This window comes from Manis javanica, chromosome 6 (genome assembly GCF_040802235.1).
Source record: "Manis javanica isolate MJ-LG chromosome 6, MJ_LKY, whole genome shotgun sequence".
NCBI classification, from domain to species: Eukaryota; Metazoa; Chordata; class Mammalia; order Pholidota; family Manidae; genus Manis; species Manis javanica.
Genome location: NC_133161.1, coordinates 27,811,458 through 27,824,340, shown reverse-complemented (window position 1 = coordinate 27,824,340; position 12,883 = coordinate 27,811,458). Strand labels below are relative to the sequence as shown.

The window sequence follows — 12,883 nt, the reverse complement described above, 5'->3', positions numbered from 1 at the left end:
AGCTTAATCTCTGATAAGACAGCTATGAGCTCCTTACACTTGCAAGACTGTGTGTCCCACTGGCCTACCCAGGTACATTGGATCACAATCTGCCTTTCCATCTCCCTTTTTAGAATTCCTTGGCATAGACTCTCTGCTCATTGGCTCAAGCTGGGCTGCCCACTTCTCTCTGAGCATTGTCTGCACTTTTCTGCTGTTGTGGTTTGCTCAGGCTTATCACTCAACCAGACATGCTCTTGGTTCCATCCCTGTCAAGATTCTACCCATTGCTGAAAACCTGCATTTTGTGCCTTTGATATCCACGTTTATTTTCCCTCTTCCCATCTCTTCCTTTAGGCATTTGTCTACTTTTTATTTAACATGCTCCCAGCCTTCTGGAATGCATGAACAAACAAGCAAGCAAACAAACTTCAACTCAGGCATATCTCCTACAGAGCCTAGAATTGCCTTCCATTCTGCACGGAATAGGCAGTGCACAGCATGTAAACACTGAATACATTCATTTGGTGCACAAAGACTATTTCACAAGCATTTAATTTGTTTCTATCATGTGCCAGACTTGGAGTTGGGTAATAAGAGGTAGATGAAATAGATAAGTTAACAAAAGAAAAATACAGTCTCTTAAGTGCTCCAATAGAGGTAAACACCTGAAATTTATAGGAGTGGTATTAATTCAGGTGTGTCAATAAATGGATGAATATGTGAATGAATATTTTCATTTTCTAAAGCTGACATTTAGTACTCTGTAGTCCTCCTTATGAGTAAATCAACTTAATCATCTTCTGTTGCAATTACAGAAAGAGTTCTAATTTCTTCCTTCACATCAGTCACTAATAATACTCAAGTGGATACAATATAGTTCTAATGAACTCTGTACACCTGTTTTCTCAGGTACATCAGCCTGGCTTTAACCACACATGGATTGAGGTCTTCAATTGCAACATTAAAAGTATTTATTTGGGAATTAAAGAAATAATGTTTAAGTATAAGATAATCTAATTATTTCATTATTACAGACAAGTAAAATATATTTATGCTTCTTTGATCTGTGTTTCATCCTCACAGACAATGTTTACACTTTATGAGTTTACTTTCCTCATTTTTCTGCTTAGGATGGTTTGAAACAGCCTTGCTTCTGCAGTCCTTTAAAAAGAACCTCAAGTTCTTATTTTTATGGACTTTTTCTGTTTTATATAGCCTTTCCACTAAAAACTTCCTTTTACCTATCCTGGCTTTTTCATTTTGTGTTCAGCCACAAAAATTAAGGGGACTTTTTGAACCTGTAGTTGGCACTATGATCTAGTAGGTGTTTTAAACTGGGTCCACACTCAGTATACACACATAATGTGTTTCAAACATAATCCAGTTACTCAGGATCACTGTGCTATAAAATGTCCAAACACAGAGTTTTCTGTATATCTTTCTCAATACCCCTCCGGAGAAGTTTAGCAGGGATTGCTCAACAAAATTGTCATAAAACAAACACTCAAATATGACCTGCAGTTGAGTTTAGAAGTGCTTCTTTAATTGTTTATTTTTTCCTGTGCCATTTCATGTTAGATCCCTGTGAGCACAAATTCATTAAACAGAAGATATCATCATTTTTTATTTGTCTGATTCAGTCTGTCTTGCCAATGGGTTTCAGCCCCGGGCAAGTTCACTATGGATTCAGTGAGACTGAGGAATGACAATGGAACATTCTTGGGGTGAAAGGGTTTATTACCCCGCTTGTTCTCCCAGCAACAGGTCAAGCACTAGTATTACATCTGCATCCAGCAGTCTGCAGGTCTGTAATCCTCCTTGTCTCTGCTTCCACCCAGAACACTGGGCAGAGCTCTTTATATAGTGACTCAGTTGATAATAGCTATTGCCTGTGGGTGTGGAAGCAGTAGCCTAGCAGCAGGCTGGTTACATCATCAAGTAGTTTAGGTTCAAGTGAGGATCCTGGCCATAGGAACCTTCCCTTTAGCCACATAGTCATTCAACAAATGTTTATTGAACAACTACTATGTACCTGGCATTTTTTTTCTAGGTTCTTCGGCATGGGAACAAATAACAAACATGGTGAATAGCTCAGGAGAACAAAAACAAAAATGAGAGGGAATTGAGAAAGACCAAGGGAGAGAAGTGTATTTAATACAGCATGTTCAGAGTAAAGCTTCTCCAATGAGATGCACTTGAGCAGAGACCTGTTTGAAGCCAGAGAGTGAGTGAGGCTTGCAGAATCTGGGACAGAGCATTCAGGAAGCATTCCAGGAAGAGGTGCAGCAAGTTCTAACCCTAAGGCTCCCATGCTCAAGGAACAGAAAAGAAGCCAGTGTGGCTAGAGTAGAGTGGTCAGTGCAGAGTGTTAGGAAGTGGTAGGAGATCAGAGAGGATGGGAGTGGTGATACACACTTTTTAAAATTCTGAGTGACAGATGACCTGATAATAATCTGATATATATTCTAAACAATTACGGTAGCTACTGATTGTGTTTTCTTGTGTTGCATAAAAAATTGCTACAAATATAGTAGCTTAAAATACACCTATTTATCTCACAGTTTCCATGGGTCAAGAGTCAGAGAGAAGGGATTACTTAATTGAGTTCTCTACTCAGAGTCTCAGAAGTTTAAAATTAAGCTGCCAACTGGCCTGTGTCCTCATTTGAAGCCTAAGGTCCTGTTCAAAGCTTATGCAGGTTGTTGGTAGAATCCACTTCCTTGTGGTTGCACGGTTGTGGTTCAGGTCCCCAATGTTTGTTTGTTTTTGCCATCTTAACCATTTTGTCTGTTGTGGCAAAAAAAATTGATAATATTTACCATTGTAACCATTTTTAAGTGTGTAGTGCAGTAGTGTTATATATACTCACATTGCTGTGAAACAGATCTCTGTAAATTGTTCATCTTGCAAATCTGAAACTCTACCCATTAAACAACTTCCTTTTCCCCTCCCCACCGTTCTATTTTCTCTTTCTATGAATTTGACTGCTTCAGCTACCTCATATAGTTGAAACCATACAGTATGTGTCTTTTTGTGACATATTACTTGTTTGTGTTTTCTGGCTATCAGCCTAGGGGCACTGTTGGATCCTAGGGGCCACTTTCAATTCCTAGCTACATACCCCTGTCACAGTCTGGTACCCTAATTCTTCAAAGCCAGCAGGACAGTCTCTTATCTCACATTTCAGTTTTTTCTTCTCACCCCAGTTTGCTATGACAGAGCCTTCTATAACAGAACATAGTCACAGCACGGACTCCCCCATCACATCTGTCATTATATATAATGTAACCTAATCAATGAAATGACCATCTGTAGTGCCAGAGCGTTTCAGTTCTGGGCAATTCACTTCAGGTTCGGTGAGACCGAATAACAACAAAAGAACATTGAGGGGGAAAAAGTCTCAGATGGTAGGTTGAGCGCTGGAATCACCTCCGCATCTGAAAAGTCTGCGATCTTTAATCTGCCTCCATGCAGAGTCCTGGGAGGAGGTCTCTATGTAGCAACACAGACAACAATGGCTTGTTGCTAACACATTGTAAGCATGTGCCTGCACAGTGGGCCAAGTATTACATCATGGCACGTGCACAGTGGGCAAGCAGATGAGGGTCAGGTGAGCATCCAGGCCATGGGAACTTCGTTTTCCCTACACTGTCCCATCCCATTGCAGGTCCTGCCCACTCTCAAGTGGGGGGGATTATACAGGGCATGTGCAATAGGGTATGGGAATTTGGGAGGCCCTCTCAGTATCCTGCCTCCCCTGAAGGGGAGAAGAATTGTGGAAGGGGCAAGAGAAGAAGGTGGTGACCAGTTAGAAGGCACTGGCGCTCTCTAAGCTATTGCTTCTCAAAATGTACTATGTATATGAATCTCCTGTGGATTGTGGTTGATTTAGATTCTGACTTAGGAAGGCAGCAGTGGGCCCGACTCTCCTAATGATCTCCCAGGTGTTGGCAGCATTTTCCTCCTCAGCAAGAATAGCAACATATAAGCTAACTGTGACAGTGGCTTGGGTGAGCACGGTAAGTCGAGATGAGAAATGGCCTGGTTAGGGATATAATTTGAATGACAGAGGCCTCCTTGCTGAGAAGGAAACAGAAGCATCAGGATGATTTCTAGGTTCAGAAGATAACAAAGGCTATAGAAGGAGTTTTTTCATGGCAGAAATTGAGTATTCAGTTGTGGATATGCCAAATGGAATCCAAATAGAGATGATCACTATGGAAATAGCAGGTTTATAAATCATGCAGTGTTACTAGAGACTTAAAATTGTAAGTTTCTATGCACCACAACTATGAGACTCTTCCTAAGTGTGCTTGGAATTTACTGCACTGTATTAAAATTTTTAAACAATACGAAGGGTCTTATTGATTCATGCTGCATTTCTCTCTGCTTTTCTTGCATTGACATTAATAAAACAAGCAGTGTTTCCTTTTCCCCATGCCTAGGTTCTTTACAGTGAAATTAACATATTCTTACTCAAATCATTAAAGCTATTCCTAGAATCCAAAATGTGCCTCACTGCATATTTAAAGCCTATTGCACTCAAGCACTCTCTAGGAATAGTGCTAGATTTTAAAACAGAATAAATTTTCAGCCCCTACTGATTTTGGTAGATGCCTCATTAGGAGATGAATTACCTAATTTTCTTTGGCTCTATAGGCCATTTTGAGGTATGACTATTCTTTCTTTCCTGGGCTAAATTATGCAATTAGGTTTGTCACATTATGAGAGCTTGCATGGAAGTGAAAATCCTCACTTATTTTTTTTTCACATAAAGAAGATGGCATAGACTAGGCTTGTATAGAAGGTGTGTTTATGTGTAATTTCCCTAAACATCAGCCATGTACAATCTTGGCCTTACCCATACTCATTTCCTGAAGTCAAAGCATTTGAAAAGACATAAGCTAAGAAGTTCATTGCCACCCTGCTCTCTCATGAGGTGGTTTGGAGAGATGCTAGAGTTTAGCCAGAGAAAAGGTTAAGACTTGGACTTGGAACATTTCATACATTTTAATAAACCTTTAAATAAAACATACCTGTTCTTCGCACTGCTTGGGCACAGCCAGGTTAGCATCCTGTGGAAGAAAGCGTGAGAGATGGACCACAGTTTCATAAAGGCTTCATGGGGCAGTTTTGGTTTAGAGGGCTGTTCATTTCTGTAACTCAGGTGGAAATTTACTTGACTGTAAGCAGAAACCTTTATAGAGAGCCCTGTTTTATTTTGTTACTGTTATACAATAAAACCTGGTAAGTTTTATGACCAGCAATAAAAGTGGGGGAAGGGAGGTGATGTTTCAAGGATAGCCTGGTGATAATGTTTTTATAAAGAGAACCATGAGCAGATGAAAAATAAACCAAATCACTCAATGGCAGGGGTGACAGAAGATCTGAAGGGGACTGCCCCCCTCGAGAGTGCTGAGGAAGTCAGAACTCACCACCCATCATCTGGTCGCCTTTCAATCTGGAACCCGGGCTGGGACTGACTATCTGCTGTGACAATTAGGCTTCCTGTTGATTTGGAAAATGTGATGGCTAGACAAAGCTGCTGCTGAACCCTGTACTTGACGTGGTTGATCTATAGGCCTCTTTTAATAGTATATCATATTGAAACCCAGAATCTTAATCTAGGCATGATTGTTTTATGAATCAGTTCAAAAAGGTACCATTTTTTCCTACTATTGTACCTATTTTTATGTAATGTATTAGCTACTTCATCACATAAAAATTAACTTCTGCATGGTAGTTTAAGAAACTGATTTCTTACTCTTTCCTTTCCTAGGGGCACTGAATCAGAAAAATTGGGGAAAGAAATACCCAACATGTAATAGCCCCAAACAATCTCCCATCAATATTGATGAAGATCTTACACAAGTCAATGTGAATCTTAAGAAACTTAAATTTCAGGGTTGGGATAAACCGTCTGTGGAAAAAACGTTCATTCATAACACTGGGAAAACAGGTAAAATGTTTGCATTTTGTTTGTGACTTTAAGATGTTTTTTTAACCTAGAGTATGTTTAAGTTAGTTTCATTTCATTTTCCTCTGAATAATGTATTATGAACTGGATAGAAACTATAGGTAGAAGAAACAAAGTCACAGAAAACTAGAAATTTAAACAACCTTTTAAACATGATGAAAGTCATCACATCATATTCTCCCATAATATAACAATAATGTTAGAAGATGTGGTAAAGATAATGTAATATTTAGTTAATACAATTGAATAACTGTCACTGGTGAATCAATCAATCAGGATTTCCTTTTCTTGGGCATTCTGCTTGATCTTGTCTGCTCAGCCTCGTGTTATATTCAATATTTAGTTACAAAAGAGCAATCGATTATAATTTAATTTTAAGAAAAGAAATTACTAGCTCTTTTAGACAGAAAGTGTAAAATTATCATCCTTAAGAAACACTCTCTGAGTAACTTTTTGAGAATTTTTTGAACATGCAAAATACAATACCATAAAAAATTCCAGTAAACAATATATGGACAAATTGTTTCAAAAGTGAATAGCTGTCCTTTTCTGATATTATATTTTAAATGAAATTGTGTCTATATCTGGAAGTTATGTAAAAACAAAGATTAGAAAAAATATTCTCATCATAACAGTTGCTCTGTTGGGATGGTTTTATCATTAGTGAATTTTTTTCTCTATTTTGCATATCTTGGTAATATAATTATTTGAATGTAGTAGTTTAACTTTAGATTCCATGTGTGTAAGAATTTATATCAGTGTGTGATACCTAATAAGCACTCAATAAATATTTCTTTAATGAATAATTAATAAAATCATTATATGTTATAATATAGTATTAATTAATATATGAAAGGATATTGTCCCAAATCCTGACAGTTTCATTACCAGTTTTGAAGGGTGGTACTAAGCAGTAAAGCATGTAATCTCTGCTTTATATTTCAAGTGATCAAGCCGTTAACCTTTAGAGTCATGCTTTTTTAAGTTCACTACTGGCTCTTTAAAGTACAATGTGGAACCTTGATCAAGTTACTTAACCTCTCTGTGACTCAATTTCCAGACATGTAAAATAGGGGTTATAATGGTATCCCTTTATAAGCTTTGTGTAAGGGTCAAATATTTAATACATGGAAAGTACTTAGTGTAATGCATGTCACATAGTGAGTGATAAATAAATGTTAACCATTATTGTTCTTGGACCTGTCATTGTTATTATTTTATTATTATTATTAATGGACATTTATATCTCTAGCTGAGTGGCCAATATGTAGGATTCAGTCCCTAATGCCAACAGTGGTTTCTGCCTAGTGGAACAAAGACTGTTTAAATCTAATTGAAAGACATTAAAATTTTGCATTAGGCTCTCAAGAGAATCATTACTCTCCAGACAACTAATAAAACTCATGAAATACAGACAGATAATAATCTGCAGTGAAACTCAGGTAGGAGAGTTTAAGATGCTGTGAGTTGCCACTTGGACTTCAAACTCATGTTTCAATAGGAATGGGTTTCCCACCTTCCCTGCCACAGCCTAGCACAGAAGTTCTGGAACTTGATGAACCCTGAGGTGATGCTTAGAGGGAGAAGGACATGGGATAAAAACAGCAGCCTGATAGAGAGTAGAAACAGGCCGAAGGTGAGAAGGCAGAGGGCACTCCCAAGGGAAGACTTCTCTCCTCTCTTCCTTCGCCCCTTACTCTGTCCCCTCAGTACCGTCAAATAACTTAGGGAAGCACAGCTTTGGGGAACAACAGTCTCAGGACACCAAAAAAATGGGCAGCTGGACTGGCTGCCTTCTGCTATTAGAATAGTACAGCAGTTATTCAGTTTACTTTACATTTGAGGCAATAAAATACATTAAATATATTGTGCAGAGTTACAAGTTCAGCTCCCAAAATGGCAACTTAATATTTTTTAACTTATCACAATAAATGATTTTTAATGTACATTTAAATAATAAAAGAAATATTAGTTGAATTTGTAATTTTGATTTTCAGAAACTTAGATGAAATTTTATTGTGTGTATGTGTGTTTTTAGTGGAAATTAATCTCACTAATGACTACCATCTCAGTGGAGGAGTTTCAGAAATGGTGTTCAAAGCAAGCAAGATCACTTTCCACTGGGGAAAATGCAATATGTCATCTGATGGATCCGAGCACAGTTTAGAAGGACAAAAATTTCCACTTGAGGTAGGTCACTATGTGCTCAGGTTACTATTTCATTTTCTAAGTCATTGAGATTTTATTTAGCATGTAATTTGATTAGTCTAATCATATTTATTTTATAGTTTTGTTTAATTGGTTAACTTCTGCTTTCCTCACTAGAGTAAACTCAATAACACCCATATTTGCTTTTCCACTTCCTGGTAACCCAGAGTGCCACATTACAGAGAGTTAATAAATGCTGATAAGTAAATGAATAAGTGAAATTCTTTCCATAGCCCAGCAAGGAATAAAAAAGAGAAATTTCATCAACATACTGAGAAATCGAAGAAAATGCAAAAAAAAAATTAGAAAATTTTTCAGCTTTAAAATTGGCAAAATAAATATAATTATAATAAATAATGAGCTTAAAGTGAAATAAACAGTTTCAAAGATGCCTGGGGAAAATTTAAATTGATAGACTTTCTGGGAAGCAGTTTTCTTGATTTTATCAAGAACTTAAATGTTTCATTCTCAATGCCCACTATTTCAGTTTGTAGCAATTTAGTCTAAAACAATAATTAAATATTTGTTTAAAAATGTATGTGCATGGATGGAGCTAGAGGGTATTATGCTCAGTGAAATAAGCCAGGCAGAGAAAGACAAGTATCACATGAGTTCACTCATCTGTGGAGTATAAGAACAAAGAAAAAAACTGAAGGAACTAAACAGCTGCAGATTCACAGAACCCAAGAATGGACTAAAATTTACCAAAGGGAAAGGGACTGGGGAGAATGGGTGGGAAGAGAGGGATAAGGGGGAAAAGGGGACATTACAATTTGCACACATAATGTAGGTGGGGGGCATGGGGAAGGCAGTACAACACAGAGAAGACAAGTAGTGACTCTATAGCATCTTACTATGCTGATGGACAGGGACTGTAATAGGGTATGTGATGGGGACTTGATAATGGGGGGAATCTAGTAAACAATGTTGCTCATGTAATTGTATATTAATGATACCAAAATAAAATAAAAATGTATGTGCAAAGATTTACCATAATGAAAAGTTGAAACAAAAGGAAATGATTAAGTACATTATGATGGACTATTATAGGCTTTCTAAAAATCATGTTTTTGAAAGATTTATTAACATAAAAAAGGTGTCTCATAAGATGTTAATTTTTTAAGGTAATATTAGTGCTTTAAAAAAGAATAATATAAAATATTGTGCACAGTATTATTATCCCAATTTTGTAAGACATGAAACTAATTAAATGGTGACAGAGTACAGACTCTGATTTAAATGGACTAGCATTGAATACTGACTTCACCTTTTAGTTATTAGTTTTTAGTTATTGACATGACATTGTATAAATGGTTTAATTTATGTTTCCATTTCTTTTCTGTGAAATTGACATAATAGTAGTAGACATGCCTTATGAAGTTATTATGAGGATTAAATGAGAGATTAAATTATTACCATTGTAAAAAAAGTTGAGGGAAACCAAAAAAACATTAACAATGGTTTTCTCTGGATGATGGCATTATAGGTACCTTTCTTTTTCTCCTTTAGAATTTTGTTTTCTGAATTGTCTTTATGATACTATATTACTATATTACTTTTATAATCCAAAATAGTTATTGATAACAAAAATAAGACTAGACTGAATTATCTCCTAAAGGACTAAAAAAATTATTTTTTTAATGTGGATTGATATGCACATTCAAACTGATAGCTTATAATTTCTTAATGTATTAAATATCCTTAAGGAAAAGCATGTTTATCAAATTCAGTTAGTCAAAGAAATAAAAGTCAATTCATTAAACACATAAAATTCTCAAATTTGAGAATTTAGCTCTCTCACATACTCATTTAGAACAAAAATAAAAAGCGGGAAAAACCCTAATGCCAACAAAAGCCCTGAACCAGCAAAATAAATGGTACAGAATCTGGGCATTAAAGCTTGTGTATTTTTCTTATTTAAAAAGCCCCTCAAGTCATCTCTCAAAGGGGTTAGTTGTTTGTTTTAAATTTTCCCCATGTAATTAGGAGAGTCAGGGTCATCCCGGACTTGCTCTTTATTTTCTGATTTCCCACATCCTACAGTCAAGTCTTCTCGGTTCTGGGGGTGGGGGGGTGGGGGGGGGGGGGTCAGAAAAAACTTCAAACTACCTTTGACTCTTACTTGGATCATTAAATGTCCTTGAACTGGTCTCCCTCTCTAGTCTTACTCTCCTCCCTGTCCCCCGCTTTCCCCCAGGCCTTCCCACTCCTCACTCCTCGCTCCTCTTAGCTGAAATACATCCGGGGCTTCCACTTGTTTTCAGGGAACCAAACTGTGGGGCCGCCTCACAGCCCTTCCTGGGTGACCCCTCCAGCTTCATTTCTCTCCTCTTTTCTCACCTATGCTCAGCTGAAATCACAGCGAACTACTTCCCATTTGTCACTCTTATATGTTTCTTGCCTAATGGCCTTTCCAAGCCTGTCCCTCTGACTTGAACACAGATTAATCTCTTCTGCCTTTTTATCTGTCAGTTTTAAGGTCTCATCCTTCAGGGTACAGCTAAGAAATTCTCTCTCTGAAAAGGCTTTGGTGATCACCCAAGGCAGGGGCCACAACCATCATCTGCTTCCCACCTGCCATTTCTCTAGTCACAGCGCTAATAGCGCACTTATCTTCTGAGAGGCTTTCCACTCTTTCCTTAATTATACTCTTAAACTAGCTGAGTTACCTGACTTCCAAGTCCACGAGATGACGTGCACTAAATTATAAGACTAGAGGCCGTTATAGATACCTGGACTGAAGTAAAAATTAATAGGGAATAGTCTTGCAGCTAGAGAGGAGATTTAAAATAAGGAACTTGAAGCTGTATTGGTGTTTTTTAGGTAGAAGGAGAAAATCCTTGTGTTTCACTATTAATAGAACACAGAACAATAATGTCCAAAAATGATAACTCAGACCCATCAAGAAAGGCATGTCCAATCAAGAAAGAATGAAACCATATTTGAAAAAATTCCAACAGCATAGTTGAAATAACACTTGGTAACTTATTACATTTGATAATTGATCTTGTAAATTATTACTTCCATATCTGTTGGTAATCTCAAAATGATCATTTCAGTGCTAGATGTGTCTAACTTTTTATTTCCTTCCTCATGGAAGGATGAAAATTGGTAATAAATGCAGGTGTACATACATGTAATTGATAAAATATTTTGAAAATATACAGAGCATAGAATTATACAGTTTGTAGAATTTTTGAATGGAATTTATTGAATTATTGAAATACTTTAAGTCTGCTTTTGTGGAGTTTTTGTATGTAATAAAACTATCGTTACATTTATAGATGCAAATCTACTGCTTTGATGCGGACCGATTTTCAAGTTTTGAGGAAGCAGTTAAAGGCAAAGGAAAGTTAAGAGCTTTATCCATTTTATTTGAGGTAATCGTTATGCACAGATTTAGCACTAACTTAATTCCTTTTTTAATCACATACTTAACAAATAAAAGAGCTCACATATGGGATGATAACCAATGGTCATTTTCAAAAAGAACAACCCCTTGGCTGTATGTTTAAAAGGGGACTATGTTATTTGTTAACTGAGTTCATTGCTTCCAGCTGGGGCAGACTGTCCTCTGAGTGCACAGATTTGCTTATTTGTGCATGTAAAGCATTATGATGATGTAGCAGTGACTGTGAATCATACACTTTAAAGGGTGCTTTTCTGAGTGGAAAATTTAAAAGGTATCTGGTCCTTGTTTGTTTTATTTTTACCTAGCTGTGAAAAAACAACAACATGTATTTGGAAGATATTACTTTTGAATACTTAAAATGAGATTCATAAATCTTTACATTTTATTGAACAGTTAATCAAATATTTTATCCCATTTTTAAAATGCCATTCTTCTTGAACAGGTTGGAATAGAAGAAAATTTGGATTACAAAACAATTATTGATGGAATCGAGAGCGTTAGCCGTTTTGGTAAGCTATTTGGAGAAATCTCTTTCTTCTAAATTCTAGTTTGGATGCATATGAATTTTTACAGTATTACAAAAATCAGTTGTTCTAAAAGGAAGAAGGGAAGACATCTTTTAAAAAGGAGCAGTCTCTCAATTCTCACACTTGGCTGTTTTTATGTTTCTCAGTGAAGAACAATTTATCAGAAATATTTGCCACAAAAGTCACAAAATGAGAGTGTCAGTAGGAAGTTGAAGTTTTCTGATTTTATTCTTCAAAAGATCTAACTACATCATGCATTTAAAATGTATTTATCTATTATGTCTCTGCAGTGTACATCCATTAAGGACTCTAATTTATAATTTGAACCAGTTAATTTTATAAAAATCACATCTTAAAGTGAAAAGGGAGTTGTTACTCAAGTTAAAATGTATTCCCTTGTGGTTTCCTTGATAAGTCTTTTACTTTACCAGTGTGACTAGATAAGATTTTTGGAAGAAGTGAATGCTTACATGGAACACAATGGAATATGCTTTGCTGTTTTTCTGTCTGATATCTCACAGATCTTATAATTTGTCACAGCAGATACTTTGGCAACAATGGGAAGAAACAACAAACCTATTATTATTGTTATTTTAGTTTTATTAAGCACTCCCACACACGGTACTAAAATTATCAATAAAATGAGGATTATTCCTCTCTGGGAAGGTGCAACATTTGAAATAAGAAATAAAATTCATATAGATCCTTTTTCTGAAAGCAGAAGCCTGGCCTATTATTGATTCATCGTTGTCAATTCCATGTGAGAATGTGAATTGA

The 12,883-nt window shown here is 36.4% G+C and overlaps 1 protein-coding gene across 6 annotated transcripts in view; it reads left to right on the top strand.

Annotated features, from left to right (window-relative positions):
* PTPRZ1 (protein tyrosine phosphatase receptor type Z1) overlaps positions 1 to 12,883 on the top strand; it is a 159,653-nt gene that overhangs the window by 77,765 nt on the left and 69,005 nt on the right. For all 6 annotated transcript variants that reach the window (XM_017666193.3, XM_017666192.3, XM_073238527.1 and 3 more), the window contains 4 exons: positions 5,762 to 5,941; positions 7,998 to 8,149; positions 11,452 to 11,547; positions 12,022 to 12,088. In XM_017666193.3, coding sequence (XP_017521682.3) covers positions 5,762 to 5,941; positions 7,998 to 8,149; positions 11,452 to 11,547; positions 12,022 to 12,088 — 495 coding nt within the window. The remainder of the gene's footprint in view (positions 1 to 5,761; positions 5,942 to 7,997; positions 8,150 to 11,451; positions 11,548 to 12,021; positions 12,089 to 12,883) is intronic.